Source organism: Bubalus kerabau, chromosome 17 (assembly GCF_029407905.1).
Source record: "Bubalus kerabau isolate K-KA32 ecotype Philippines breed swamp buffalo chromosome 17, PCC_UOA_SB_1v2, whole genome shotgun sequence".
Lineage (NCBI taxonomy): Eukaryota > Metazoa > Chordata > Mammalia > Artiodactyla > Bovidae > Bubalus > Bubalus kerabau.
This window is the reverse complement of record NC_073640.1, coordinates 10,886,321-10,901,933: the sequence shown is the minus strand read 5'-3', so window position 1 is coordinate 10,901,933 and position 15,613 is coordinate 10,886,321. Positions and strand designations below refer to the sequence as shown.

The 15,613-nt window shown below is 43.9% G+C and overlaps 1 protein-coding gene across 3 annotated transcripts; it reads right to left on the bottom strand.

The window, feature by feature from the left end:
- Nucleotides 1–526: 526 nt before the first annotated feature.
- Nucleotides 527–15,333, bottom strand: ATMIN (ATM interactor). Of its 3 annotated transcripts, none has more exons than XM_055553878.1 (4): nucleotides 14,989–15,333; nucleotides 6,132–6,257; nucleotides 5,221–5,420; nucleotides 527–4,217 (listed from the first exon to the last, which is right to left on the bottom strand). In XM_055553878.1, the coding sequence occupies exons 1-4, from the start codon at nucleotides 15,313–15,315 to the stop codon at nucleotides 2,405–2,407; spliced, it is 2,466 nt and encodes an 821-aa protein (XP_055409853.1). In that variant the 5' UTR covers nucleotides 15,316–15,333; the 3' UTR covers nucleotides 527–2,404. The 3 variants fall into 3 exon arrangements, with proteins under 3 accessions (XP_055409853.1, XP_055409855.1, XP_055409854.1); XM_055553880.1 differs by lacking the exon at nucleotides 14,989–15,333 and adding an exon at nucleotides 7,874–8,187; XM_055553879.1 differs by lacking the exon at nucleotides 14,989–15,333 and adding an exon at nucleotides 7,683–7,811.
- Nucleotides 15,334–15,613: the final 280 nt, after the last annotated feature.

Genomic DNA, 15,613 nt, shown 5'->3' with positions numbered 1-15,613 from the left:
TCAGGTAAGTCTAAAAAATTTCTTCTTTTATTTCCCTTTATCTCGAATCGAACACACTGATTTGGCTTTCCTACAGTTGGTGACTGAGCAAAGAACTACTCATATAGCTTTACCCTCACATATTTGCTCTTAAGCTAGAACCACATTACTTACAAAGATAAAAGACACCCCATTATGAAATGGTGACATTTGGAGGAAAAAAAACGGGTAATTTCCTTTGAAAAAATTTTCCAAAAACTTATGGTAGTTTTTATCAAAATAAAAACTTTACATCAAAATAGCAGCTTTGGTAACGGAATGTCTTTCTCCTTTCTACTGGGAAAACCGTTAGCATATTTTCATGAACAAAGGTAATGGAAATAACTAGGCACAGTCATTTCATCATGTGACTTTCAGAGGAGGATGAATTTGTGAAGAGTTAAGGCAACAAAGTCACATTATGAGTACGTTGAAGAATTCACACAAAAGGTAGAATTCTCACTTCTCTTTAATCACTGAGTTTTCAGCTTTTACAAATAATCTTAGAACAATTCAGGGAACTAAGGTTCGGGTTGGGGACAGTTCTTACTGGTACATGAACTATTACATGCTCAATTTTCTGTAAATAATTCAGTTGGCTGAATTAACAAACATTGTCACAGACACACAGATTTTTTTTTTTAAAGCCATAGATCACTGCATATATATTTACAAAAAGCCAAAACAAACATGCACTTCTCCTTACCAGGAGAACTGAAATAGATGTTTGAAACGTTAAGGCAGTGATGATTCTAAAACATAATGAAATACTAAGTTAAGGCTTTATGTTTGTTTTGAAACCCACATTCATAGGCAACTGTGACCCAAGCAAACTTTTATCTACCAGGTTGAGTTCATCTGCCCAGGACATATTATTTATCCATTACCACCAATTCTTCTATGGGATAGGAATTAGTAGCAACACCATTGATTTGCTCTAATGAATTATTAGTTCCTGCCTTAGGTTGTATTTTGAGAGTTTAGTCTTCAGCAGCATAAAGCATGTGCCACATAAGGAAAAGAGCATTTTTTTAGGTAAACTTAGAAAAATGTACAGACTGCATTTTTACTTGCCTGAAAGCTGGCCAACAATCAAGAACTCAGGATCTTCTAAATACAAAAAACCCTCCAAGTGTACCTGACTGTTCAGCCATCTCAAAACATATTATGTTCTTGAAGTGCTGGATCTTCACCTCATTTTCTTTGAAGACCGTTCAGTATTACCCTCTCTAAACAAACAAAGCAACATAATGCAGAATGCCGTATTTTAGACAGATCTATTCTAGACTTGGTATCCTCAAGGCACAAACACTATTCTTGCTAGACCAATGTGTTTCCTCATTCCAGGAAAAAAATGAGAGGTGGATGAAAAGACTCACTTTACTCTAGTAGTTGATTGCACTCTTGCCCTAGCAAGCTTATGAAAAGTATTGAAATGTAACAGGGAATATCCTTTTCTCCTTACATTACTATTTTTATTGTTTTTTAACATTTAGAGCGACAAAACTCAGACTCAGCGGGTGGGGTGCACCTTGAGCAGCTCTGGAGCACCACCCTGGCCTTCGGTAGGGTGCAGGAGGGATGGCTTGTAGGACACACTCCAGGATGAGCTAAAGGGCGTGATTCTACAGCCCAGCGTTTCCATAGTTGGGGTGACTTACTGTCACTTAGACTGAAAGCATCACTATTTACACTAAGTGCTTGCCGCTACTACTTTAAGCAATAATTGTACAGCAACATGTCTTGTGAGCAAAGTACTTATGTTCCTACCAGTAACAGTTCACGTAGAGGGATGGCATTGGCTATATGCAAATTGTCTCAGAAGCTAAAGACAACAGTAGTTTTCCTTTGTGTCTTCAAATTAGGGAAGAGTAAGATGTCAAAGCAAGCAAAGCTGTTGGTGTTTAAATCTGACGGTGCAGCGTCAGACTTCTTCACACGTTATCAGGGAACAGGACTCTCTTAACAAGCACTGGCAAGAGTATTTTAGGTGCAATTTAAGTCAGTCATGCTTTGACGAACATGTTTTGAAGATCTGAAGTTTGTACCCTAAGTCCTGGTGAGCTTGGCTTCAGCTAAATGGCAAGATGGGTTTTAAAGGTGTGAAACACATTTTTTTTTTTAAAAAAGGGAAGACTACACTGAAAGGGCAAATGTCGGCAACACAAAAACAATCATGTTCAGATCAACATCTTACACTTTATAATACACTCACAAATTTTTACACAAATTTCATGTTTACAAGTACAAAAAGGCAAAGAACCTCAAAGAATCGAAGTAACTGTATCGTCAACTACATTCAATAGAGTTAATACTGTTGTCCCTGTTCTTCATCTTCTAAATCCAGAAGGGAACTGTGAATCCATCCCCCATGTGGACTCCGCTTTCAGAAGTTGGAGACTGGGTGTAGTTCTGCACACGTTTGGGTTTCAACAGAGCTGAACTGAGATTCCATCGTGTTCCAGGCCAGATCGGCCAGAAGAAAGTCATCCATTGCTGTCTGAGTTTCATTGCTGGTGAAGAATAAGCTCCCCAAAGTTTCGAAGCCAGAGTTCATGGTCTGTGTTTCGGCACTGTTCAACTGAACCTTGCTTTCCAGGGCAGGCAGGTTTTTAGCAGTGGAGATTCCGTCAGTCTGGGTCTCTGTGTCAGATGAATCAGTACTCATGGAAAAGCTGGAGTGTTTCAGGATACTTCCCAGTGGCAGACGAGGGCTACTGTCTAAAAAGAAGTTCAGGTCTGTCTGTGTCTGTGTGTCAAACATCTCAAGACCTAAGAAGCTAGAATTCCCCCTACAACTGTAGGCCTGGGCAGAAGGGTCTGCAAGGAAGAAGTCAGTTTGGGTTTCTATGTCCAGTGACTCCAAGACTGGCTCAGTGGTCATGGTGCTAAGTTCACTCTCCTCGGTTTGTGTCTGTATATTTGAGGCTGAAAAGAACTCTTCGATATCAAAATCAATTGCAGGATTCTGGGTTGGGCCAGATGGGAGCTGGGTGTCAGGTCCAGTAGTTGTGTCAGACAAAAGACTACGATTGTCCAGCGTCTGACCAGGTAGGTTACTTGACAAGATGTTTTCTAGATCACTTAGTAAATCTATGGTTTGGGTCTGATTATCTGTCATGTTCTGTGACGAAAGCATACTGTTTGGTGCACTGAAGGTTATTATTGGTGTGGATTTCTCAATATCTTGAGTTAAAGTTTTAGTGTGGTTCTGAGGTAACAAGTCATGAGTTACAGTCTCTGCTACTAAGCTGCTGCTTATAATATTGTCTGTGGACACACCATATGATGAATGGACACTTTCAAAAATGTCTCCACACATTACAGCTTGGTCCATCTGTACTCGGTCATCTGCTGGACTTTGCATTCCGCTGGTCTGAGTTTCTCTGGAGATCCCACCTGGCTGGAAACTGGCATCTATAAATGCATCAGTCTGAGCAGCGATGGATGAGGTTACCTTACAACTGGGCAAAAAAGTCTGAGTTTGAACACTAATGGGAAGGGAAACCTGGGAACCAAATGTCAAATCAGTTTGCGAACAGGACGACACAGAGGAGTCAGGGCTGGCCCACTGTGCAGTTGGCATGAACTGCGGTGTGGTGTAGGACAGGTCTGTCTGCACATTGATGGAAGAAATGCTGTTCTTCTGACATGTGTTCCCGAGTTCTTGTAACGGGCTAAATGGACTTTTACCCAAGTTCACTTGAATACCTGTGCTAATTGGCTCAACAGCAACAGGATTTACAACTTTTGAAAGAGGGAGGCTCTCCTTGAGAGAGCAGGCTTCCGAATCCAGGCCGAGGATCAGGGTTCCAATGGACAAGGGCAGTAAGTGCACGGCACCGGGGGCAGAGCCCTGATGGTCGACACCCAACACCACAGGCTGGGCCGAGGAGTCGGCTGTAGGCACAAAGACAGGCACAGGAGAAAACTGCATGACAGGGAGTTTAACCAAAGCCACTTTGGGCTTTGGTAAAAGCAACTTCTGAGGGTACCGTGGAGCTGCTGGAAGAGTCTGTTGTTTGGCATTAGAGCTGCAAGAGTCTTCAAAGGAAGCCACCAGCTTTATTTCTGAAGTCTCTAGTTCTGGAGCGTCTGGTCGCGGAATTGGCTGCTTGCTCAGCGATTCAACGGTCTTCCTGGACAGCTTCTGGCTGTGCAGGCAGCTTTCCATTTTCCTTTTCTTACTAGGTGGATCCCTGAAAACAACGACAGAGTGAAAAAGAGAAAAGTGATTTTAAACTGCAGCTTTCTTCATCAACCCTGGCACTGTATCTTCACTTATAAGCTCTATGTCTCACATCTACAGCAGGGGTCAGATTCAGCCCAGTGAAAAGAAATCCCGTTTGTAACCTGGCCCATTACACAGAAGTTCAGAAACATGCCAACAGGAAAGGAGGAAGCACACCTTTGGGTAAAGCTCTAAGCACTAGAACTCAGCTTAGATCCACAAGCATCAGGAAGCTAACATATTATACAATGCAGTGATTATCATGTCTAAAATAGGGAGCTATTAATCCAAATATAAATTTGACCTTTCAAATGAAGCGATTTCATGATTTAAACAACTCTTCAACAATCCAGTATCCCTCTAATAGAAAACGATGAAAGTTTTAGAAGAATTGAAAACTCAATAGGGACTTTCCTGGTGGTCCAGTGGTCAAGAATCCACCTCCAATGCAAGTGACACAGATTTGATCCCTGGTCCGAGTAGATCCTGCCTCTGGAGGACCAACCAAGCCGTGCACCGCAACTACTGAATGCCTGCGCCGTAACTAGCGCAGCCTGTGCTCCGCAGCAAGGGAAGCCTCCAGTGAGAAGCCCTGGCATCGCACACAAGGGCGGCCCCCGCGCACTGCAACTGGAGGAAGCCCACGCAGCCATCAAGACCCAGAACAGCCACAAATAAATACAGAAATCTTAAAAAAAAAAAAAAAAAAAAGAAATCCCCGTAAGTTTTCAATTCGGAATAATAAGGGACCTTTAAAAGGAGTTGGTGAATGAGTAAGGAGCACAACTGGGTCAAGTAGATGTGGATTATTTACTAGTACTGCTGCCATTTCCAAAAGGTCCCTTCTTCATGGCTCATCTTTTCTCTACCATTCCTCCTCTCTCCTCAGCCTAACGGCTCTCCAGGAAGTTTCGCCTGAAGCTCTCCCCACAGATGCTGGCTTTTGGGCCACCACCCCCCTCCCCCTTTACCTGTGTTCTGCAGGGATCTCATGGCCAGTTCGGTAGATGTGGGACTGTAACGCAGTCCGGCTGGCATAGGGACACCCACACGTGCACTGGAAGGTCTTGCCACAATCCTCTGCATGTCTTTTCAAGTCCCACTCGGTGCCATACGAATTGCTGCACTTACTACATTTATGCTTCTTTTCAGCATGCATTTTCATAAAGTGCTAGGAAGAACACAAAAGGACTGAAGTGAAAATCTGCAACTGCTCAAAACCTTTCCAAAGTCATCAACATAAAATAACAATGATTTTACATGATAAAATATAGCAGTGCAAATCAAAAGAATGTAAAAGCAGGCCAGCTGCCCTTTAACATATGCCTCAGTTGAGACTGTTTTGGAAACAATCCATGGTATCCACCCCTACTTCTGATTTACAAATAAGTGCTGCAAGCAGAAGAAGTCTTGGAGTGCAGTTCTCAGGACCCCCTCCAGCAAACCCTCAGGGAAGTGTTTCAGTGTCTTCCAGTCCAGAATCACCACCTTCCCCATGGACTGGGTCCCTCCCTCCTCTCTAGGGGAGCTGCTTCTGAAATTCTTTTCCTACAGTTTCTTCCTCCCTGGGAGAACATCTCCCTATGCCTCTGCTCCTCTGACCTTGAAAGATTCACACCAGAGATCTGAAGTACACCCAATTTATCATACTTTGCTGACCTGGTCTTCTCTCCAAATCCACTCTGGACATCTTCCCCCCGAGAACCAGCCAGCCTTTGCTCACACCCACTCATTTTACCCCAGGTGAGAGACTTGGGTGTCTGTCCTTATAAGCAGCTTTCTGCTCAATTCTCTTATGATTGGCAAGTAATTACAATACATTGGGTTTATGACATCTGCATTTCATCCCTAGAGAAGTATATAGTTAAGACAAGTAAAATACCTGTTTTACGAGAGAAAATTGAGAAAATGGTCTGTCAGGGCCTCTAGGGCATCCTTCAATTGGACAACAGTAGAATTTTGGTACAGTTTTCAAATCTTTTCTTACTGTTGGATTTACTATGCCATCCTGCAAAAGAAAAATGAAATAATGATCTTTAAAAAACCATCAGAGTGAGCTGGGGGTGATAATACGGAACGACTAAAGATGGGCACAAGGGATCTTATAGAGTGATGAAAATGTTCTGAAGTTTGGGACTGCAGTGGTGGTTGCAGAACTGTGCATCTACTTAAATGTAACTGAATTATTCACTTAAAATGGGTAAATTTTATCGCGCATAAACTTAATATGTTACAATTTTTCAAACAACATAAAAAACAACTATGTTGTTTAAAAATCTTCTATCCATTCCTTTAAGATTCCTTCTAGATTTAAAAATCTCTGTCCTTAATCCAATGTCTTTAATTGTAAGAGTTTCTCAGGCTCAAGACTTAGTGTCATCCTTAAGTCTTCCCTTCTTTTTTATCTCACCCCCCACTGAATCAGGGTGAGCCTCTGAAAGAAACCTCCTTTGACTATGATCAAAGTCTTCTTGATAAAGAGCACAGTGACTTTCTCTGATCACCCCTATGCCCCCTAACAGAGCTAAAGCGAGCTGACACAGCTCTTTTACGGCAGCATGAATACAGGCACCATGCTCTCATCTGAAATTTAGTAATCACTGTAATGGCCAGTGCTAACACAGCGCTTCCTTCTGTGCCAGGCACTGCTGTAAGCGCTTCATATATATATGAACTCATCCGAGTAATCCTTTGTTATTAAGTATGTGACTGACTTTTTGACTGGGGTTTTTAAAATAACTGGTGAGTTAATTTAGCCTGAAGTACTATCTTATTGCCCTTGAGGAACCTACAGCCCTCAGGAGTGAAACACCTCTGGCCTCCAGTCTAATTCTTAATTGGCCACCCCCAGTTGGCCCCAGAGGAAGGTGTGTGGGGGTTGGAGTGATGAAGGGCCTCTCTACGGGCCACTGGAAACAACCAGACACACGTGCAGGCCTGCAGCAGCACCTAGATGTTTGAGTCCTTAGGTGCTGTGATGAGAGAGGATTCAATACCTTCGGAACATGCCACCTCCTCCTCTACCATCAGTGTGTACCTAGAGAGGAAATATGTACCTAGAGAGGAAATGAACAGCCATGTGGCTAAGACTCCCTTTGGTTTAACAATCTCCGTAGATGATCCTAATGTGTAGCTGAGCTTAAGAAACATGGTGCAGTGGTTAAACCCATGGATTCTGGAATATGGACTGGGGTAGTTTGAATTCTCTGCTGTAGTTTGAATTGCTCCTTTCCTTTGACCTTGAAAAATTTAACTGTCTTGGTTTCCTTCTCTGTGAAGTAGGCACGACAATAGGACCTACTTCAGGGTTGTGGTGAGGACTGGTGGCTCAGAGGTTAAAGCGCCTGCCTGCAGTGCGGGAGACCTGGGTTTGATCCCTGGGTCCAGAAGATCCCCTGGAGAAGGAAATGGCAACCCACTCCAGTATTCTTACCTGGAGAATTCCACGGACAGAGGAGCCTGGTGGGCTACAGTCCACGGGGTCGCAAAGAGTCAGACACGACTGAGAGACTTCACTTTCACTTTCAGGGTTGTGGTGAGGACTCAGTAGCATTATAGTTAATAGTATTATAAAACAGAGCTTATCACATAATCCCCCAATGGCTCAGCAGGTGAAGAACCCACCTGCAATGCAGGATCAATGCCTGGTTGGGAAGATTCCCTGGAGGAAAAGTACTCCACTCCAGTATTCTTGCCTGGAAAGTCCTATGGACAAAGGAGTCTGGTGGGCTACAGTCCATGGGTCCCAAAGAGTCAGACATGACTCAGTGACTAAGGCTATCACATAATCACTCCATTATTACAGCTACTAATTATCTGCTGTGGAGTTTTTGTTGCTTCTCTTGCTTTCTGCCAATCAACTTAGTGCCAATAAGCTAATCTAAACTCATACTATACATTACACACTGTTGTTGTGGCACAGAAATAAAAGCAAAGTAAACAGATCAGACCAAGTCAAACTTACATGCTTTTGCACAGCAAAGGAAACCACAATAAAACAGAAAAACAACCTGTGGAATGGGAGAAAATATTTGGAACGATGCAACATAGAAGGGCTTAATCTCTAAGATACACAAACAGCTCATATAACTCAACAACAAAAAACAAACGACCCATTCAAAAAACAGGTGGAAGAACTAAATAGACATTTCTCTGAAGAAGACATATATATGGCCAACAAGCACATGAAACATGACTCAACATCGTTAATTATTAGAGAAATGCTACTCCAACTACAGTGAGCTGCCACTTCACATCAGTCAGAATGGCCATCATTAAAGTCTACGAACAATAAACGCTGAGGAGGCGTGGAGGAAAGGGAACCCTCCCACACTGTTGCTGGGAATGTAAGTTGGTGCAGCCACTATGGAAAACAGTATGAGGTTCCTCAGAAAACTAAAAATAGAACTGCCATATGATCCAGCAATCCCACTCCTGGGCATGTATCCAGTTCAAACTATAATTCAAAAAGATACATGCACCGTTACATTCCTAACAGCACTATTCACAATAGCCAAGACATGGAAGCAACCCAAATGTCCATCAACAGATGAATGCACAAAGATGATATGATGTATATACATACAATAGAGTACAACTCAGCCATAAAAAAGAATGAAATGCCGCCACTGGCAGCAACACGGATGGAACTAGAAATGATCGTCTAAGTGAAGTAAGTCAAAAAGAGAAAGACAACTACCACATGATATCACTTATATGTGAAATCTGAAATATGACACAAAATAATTTATCTATGAAGCAGAAGTGGACTCACAGGTATAGAGAACAGACTTGTGGTAGTCAAGGAGGAGGGATAGACCGAGAGTCGGGTTAGCAGATTCTAACTACTATATACAGAATATACAGACAACAAGGTTCTACTGTATACTATAGGGAACTATATTCAATACCCGGTGATAAACCATAACAGAAAAAAATATATAGAAAAGAAAGTATATGTATGTAAAACTGAATCACTTTGCTGTGAACATAACATTGTAAATCAACTATACTTCGATTTAAAAAAGAAAATCTATGGACTCATCTTAAAGAAAATACTATACTTGTGAAAGTCTGATTGGAATGCTGCTTTTGTTAAAACAAGGACATCTGCTAGGCTCAAATGACAATAACACTGTCATCAAACTCATCCCATTCACCAATTTATCTTTTTTAAAGGAAATACTTTTTAAACTTATATTATCTTCCTTCTAGTGTATAATATGCAAGAAAAAATGAAATGTGGACAAGATATTAAGAAAGACCCTAAAAGCCTTAATTCACGTGACCATTACCAAATTCTTCTTAGTTACAACCAAGGAGATGGCCCTCTTCTGTGTTTTAGCCTGTCAAATGTTCTATAAAACTCTGCTTACAGGGTCACCACGAAATTCATGCTTATTTCTAAAACATTCTCAATTTGCTTAGCAATCCTTTTATTACCCCTTTTCAAACTCCCTATCATGTTCTCATATACCTGTTCACTTCCCTTTTTAAAAAATTAATAAAATTTATTTTTAAGACTTTTATTCCATAGCAAAACTGAGTGGAAAGTACAGAGTTCCCATACACTACATGCAGCCCCCCCATCCCACTCCAATATAGCCTGTTTCACTATTAACATCTCTCAGCAGAATGGTACATTTGTTTACAATTGATGAAACTACACTGACACATCATTATGACCCAAAGTCTATAGATTATATTAGAATTCACTATTGGTGCTGCACATTCTATGGCTTTTGCCAAATGATAATGACGGTTATCCATTATTACAATATCACACAGAGTGTATTCACTTCCCTAAAAAGCTGTGCTCCGCCTATTCATGACACCTTTCCCTGTAAGCACAGACAACCACTGACTGACTGCTCATCTCTTTTCAGGGCTGACACTCCATTGTCTGGATGTATCACTGTTACCTACTGATCCACCTCTGGAAGGACATCTCGGTTGCTTCCAAGTTTTGCTAGCTACTCTTTTATACTGTCTCCTACCACCTGCTCATCTTTCCTTTTCCACTGCTACCATCAATAGTTGAAGTATTCCTGACTTTGTTTGAACTTTGTCACTAGCCTAATTTCTAAACCTTCAATTTTCTTTTCACATGTTGCCAGATTCACCTTTCTAAAATATAGCTCTGATTATAACATTACCTCACTCAAACATATTCGAGGGCACTCCAAATTCTTCTAGCCACCGGGACATCCAAAGTCCTGTACTAAACAGCTTCAAACTACACTTCTTTTCTGTCATTTGCCTGTTATATCTAATGGAACTACTTAACATTCCCCAAATGTTTTCAAGAGGAGGAATATATATTTGTTGCACTTAGGAATCTTTTTGAAGAGTAAATGTTTATGGTCACCTAAGTGAAAGTTGTATCACACACCTGGATGAGACACTAACGGCAGCCATGCTGATGTCAACATCTTGGTGTTGTCATTACAGGTGTGGCAACAACCTGAGGCTGTTCACTTTCCCGCATTTTTAGGGCCAATTCCTCGGCCCATCCCAACACCACCTCTCTACCCAGTTCCTGACCTTCTTCCCAACCCTGTTTAGAGACAATAAGCTCTGAGATGAGAACAGGGGAGAAAAGAAATGGTGATGGCACAGTAAAACATGAACTGCAGTAAAAAGCGGTATTTTCGTTCTTAAGTGCTATATACATTCTAGAATAAAACTTAGCGGACTTATCCACTAAGCCATGCTTTAAAAATGTGTGTTGCTGGATAAGGTGTTCTTTAATGGTCCTCCTGTCCGTTTCACTATTTTCAAACACGAGGGATAAAAGAATCAAGAAATGCTCATCTACTCCTACTCTTCTTTCCCCCCGAATCACCAGGAACCCACATAAAATCACAAGGTATCATGTACCTTGCAACTTATAACTCTTATCTCCACTTTTATCCATCATCATTCAGAAGAACTTGTTAATCGTAAGGGAATAGTTCAGTGAGGGCAGGATACCTTCTGAGCAAAGATTAGAATAAAATAAAGAACATCTCAGCAACCAATGGGGAAGGGAAGAAAAGATTATCATAATGTAGGAGAAAAAAAACAAACTAGGGAAGAAAAAAACTATAGGAAAGAAAAAGAAAACTAGGAAAGAAACTAGAATTACGTAAGTAGCTCTAATCAACAGAAGAAAGGGAAAATCTCCATGGAATACTATGCATATCTCCAAGCGGACATACTCGGGCTTCAGGGCCAGGAGGAGCACACTGGAGTCTCTGGTCCAAAACAGAACCCTTTCAAGGCCACAGAGAGCTCCCCATCAGCTCTTGTCTGAGGCCTCTTTCCCCTACCCACCCCAACATGTGGAGAACATCGTGTCCAAGAGCAGTGTGTGAACTCAAGAGCCTGCTTCTTTGGCTCCCGACTAAGTGTAGATTCACCACACTGGGCAGCACTACGCAGATACAGCTGTTTTGTCACATAGGCCACCTTTATTTTAAAAACACCAAGACGGCAGATGTTCAGGGGCCACATGGTTAGAAAGACAGAACAAGGAAGCAAAGTGAGCCTGTTTGAAAGAAAAAAATGATGGTTCAGGGTGAGGTTTCTCAAATTTCCCCTGAAACAGGTCTCTCTAGTGACCTAGGAAGGCAACTCAGGAGAGTCCATTTTGGGGTTATTCAATTTTCAGTTCAGAAAGAGATCTTGAATGCACTGTGCTGTCTTCAGACAAGAGAAATCTGAGAAATGACTAGAACTGGAAGAATGGCTTCACACAGATTCTAAGTAGGAGAGGCTACTAATATTCAGCTGGGCTAAAGTTCAAGTAAAGACCTGACTGTCAAAATCTGCACTTGCCTCAAACATATTCCTTCTTCTTAGTCTACTGTATGCTTCAGAATTCCTGAACTTTATATATTTTAAAAACACAATTAGAAATAGACGTATTCAAGCTAGGCTTCAGCAGTAGGTGAACTGAGAACTTCCACATGAACAAGCTGGATTTAGAAAAGGCAGAGGAATCAGGGATCAAACTGCCAACATACGCTGCATCATAGTAAAGGCAAGGGAATTAAAAAAAAATCTACTTCTGCTTCACTGAGTATACTAAAGCCTTTGACTGTATGGGTTACAACAAATTGTGGAATATTCTTAATGAGATGGGAATACAAGATCACATTACCTGCCTCCTGAGAAACCTGCATGCAGGACAAGAAACAACAGTTAGAACCAGACATGGAACAATGGCCTAGTTCCAAATTGGGAAAGGAGTACGTCAAGGCTACATATTGTCACCCTGCTTATTTAACTTACATGCAGAGAACATCATAAGAAATGCTGGGCTGGATGAATCACAAGCTAGAATCAAGACTGTTGGGAGAAATATCAACAACCTCAGATATGCAGATGACACCACTTTAGTGGCAGAAAGTGAAGAGGAACTAAAGAGCCTCTTGATGAAGGTGAAAGAGGAGAGTGAAAAAGCTGGCTTAAAACTCAACATTCAAAAAATGAAGATCATGGCATCCAGTCCCATCATTTCATGGCAAATAGATGGGGAAACAATGGAGACAGTGTCAGATTTCATTTTCTTGGGCTCCAAAATCACTGCAGATGGTGACTGCAGCCATGAAATTAAGACGCTTACTCCTTGGGAGAAAAGTTATGACCAAGCTAGATAGCATATTAAAAAGCAGAGACATTACTTTGCCAACAAAGGTCCATCTAGGCAAGGCAATGGTTTCTCTAGTAGTCATGTACGGATGTGAGATTTGGTCCATAAAGAAGGCTGAGCGCCGAAGAATTGATGCTTTTGAACTGTGGTGTTGGAGAAGACTCTTGAGAGCCCCTTGCACACAAGGAGATCAAACCAATCAGTCCAAAAGGAAATCAATCCTGAATATTCATTGGAAGGGCTGGTGCTGAAGCTGAAGTTTCAGTACTTCAGCCATCTGATGCAAGGAGCCAACTAATTGGAAAAGACCTTGATGCTGGATAAGATTGAGGGCTAGAGAAGGGGATGACATAGGATGAGATGGCTGAATGGTATCGCTGACTCAATGGACATGAGTTTGAGCAAACTCAGGGAGATAGCGAAGGACAGTGAAGCCTGGAGCGCTGCAGTTCATGGGGTTGCAAAAAGTCAGACACGACAAAGGGAGTGAACAACAATTGTATACTATCAAACCAATCCTGAGAAGTACTGATAAATGGTATCTTTTGCTTAACAGATTCTTCACAAGGTCTGGAGAGATATAGCTCCTGACAGCAGTTCCACAAAAAACAATATAAAGTGTTAAAAGGTGCTTGCCAGAATGACGTTCAGGCCAACAAGGTAAAGAGAGTCCTCGTCAGACTGGCCGCTTCCGTTGTGCTTAGAGATGTAATGTCTGCCTTAGTAATCAGTGAGGGTATGATCTGAAGGTGGGTGATGGCTGTTACATATGCTGGGAAGAGAACACAGCAATTAGGCTGCAGAATTCCTACAAATACATAGTTCATCCACTCAAGTTAAAATATGATTAAAGAAGGGAAGTGTTTAATTAAAATTTAGTATGAAGGAGGAAACAGGAGAACAACCATTCCCAGAGTTACTGCACTTGTGCGTGGAAGCAACCCAGAACTACCATGGAAAACTGCAGTTCCACCTGCAGGGAAAACACAGACCCACCTCAGCTTACCTCCACAGTACATTTCCATTGGGCTCCCTCATCTTCCTAAGAACCCTGTTGCCTCTCTACTCAGCTGGAGCTGGAAGGGGACAGCTCTTCATGGTCATCGTATCTACCCTACTACAGAAGACAACCTCAAGCTTTCTGTTAAATTCTTATCAGAAGTCTGATTCTAACAACGTTCCTGAGGAAGCTTTACCTGAAGGGCAGACATACCATGCAAGAGACTAGGTGATTTAAACTTGCTCCTCAATCAAGTCAGACCATCAAAAGCTACATACTCACAACGTAGCTTTCAATGACACACTTTAAAATTACGTTATAAGCCACTGTTGGCTTAGAAAGACTTTAAGAAGTGGTGGAAGGAAATGTCCTATTATAATGATTGAGAAATTATGATTTAAGAGGTATTGGGTGGGGCTGGACCTCTGGGTTTTTAATAAGCTTTCCACAGACAGCCACTTCGGGTTGAAAAAAGAATCACCTCCCCATTTTATGTAAGGTGGAATGGACGTTCAGGATTATTGTCCTGTAATTATATATAATGTCCCCTCTTAAGATCCTCGGGGGAGACTTCCTTTAGCTCTCATTCCTGAGCAAAGCTGGTATTACCAAAGCGGTGGAACTTGTTGCCAAATCTGCAGCTCCCTGCTAATGACTGGGCAGCACCCAAAGGCCCGAAGGAGGTGCTTGTGGGTGTGGTGCAAAGAGCGCCGGCACAGAGCCGAGCCCGCGTTTAAAGCCCAGCACTACGCGGGCAGCGTCACCGGTTTCTCTGCAACAGGACGGAGGTGCCCTGAGAGCTCACGACACGACCGTGAGAAACACCCGGGCCGCCGCCGCGTGCGCGCCGGTGGTCCCGCGGGTCGGAGCCCGACAGCCTGGCGCGTGACACAGGGCTTTCCTCCCGCTGTGCCCTCCTGCGTCCGGGCTTCCACTCTCCCTGCCGGGACCCCCCTCGGCGGTCCGGCCCGTTCTGAGGGCCGCGGCGGCCCCCACCTCCAACGCCGGCCGGACCCCGGCGCGGTCGCGTCCGCGGCCCTCGCCGCCCGCGTCAGACGCTCGGTGGCGCCAGGCCCCGGGAGGCGCGGCCCGCGGCGGGCTCACCTGCAGGCGGTGGCTCTTGACCAGGTGCATATTGAGCGCGGGGCTGTTGGGTAGGATCTTGCCGCAACCGCGCACCGTGCACAGGATGTTGGTCCGCACGGCCCGGGACAGCTCGCTCACCGACGGCTGGATAAGCTCCCGGGCCGGCGGCGCCGAACCCGCGGGCTGCTGCCTCGCCGGCGGCGGTCGCGGCCGGCTGCCTCTCAGCCGCCCGGGGGGCACCCACGGGCCAGAGGCGGCGGCGGCTCCCCTCGCGGCCGCCGGGACGGCCGGGGCGCCCGAGGCGAGAGCCGCGGGATCCGCCGCCGCCGCCTCAGAGGCCGCCATGGCTCTCGCGCCGCGGACGGACCAAGCCAGCCGGCCCCGCCTCCCGCCGCAGCGACTTCCGGAAGGGGGCGGGGCCTTATTAGCATCCGGCGGAGCCCGGGCGGCGGCGCCCCCTGCCGGAGGCGGAGGGCGCGTCTGCGGCGGAGCGCAGCCAGGTGAGGCGGGCGGGGTGTAAAACTTCACAGGGGGTCCTGGGAACAGGTAAGACGTGTAGGTCCCTCTGAGCCTCATTCGCCTTCCTAGAAATCTGAACCTCGGGCAAAAGTTGGATACAAGAAAAAGCAATGCGTTCGGGAAC

What these genes read in the sequence shown, in the direction of transcription:
- ATMIN (XM_055553878.1), bottom strand. Translation starts at nt 15,315, where the DNA reads ATGGCGGCCTCTGAGGCGGCGGCGGCGGATCCCGCGGCTCTCGCCTCG. An exon ending in TCAAGAGCCACCGCCTGCAG is followed by an intron (nt 6,258 to 14,988) that starts GTGAGCCCGCCG and finishes TTTCTTTTGCAG; the next exon opens with GATGGCATAGTAAATCCAAC. An exon ending in AATTTTCTCTCGTAAAACAG is followed by an intron (nt 5,421 to 6,131) that starts GTATTTTACTTG and finishes TGTTCTTCCTAG; the next exon opens with CACTTTATGAAAATGCATGC.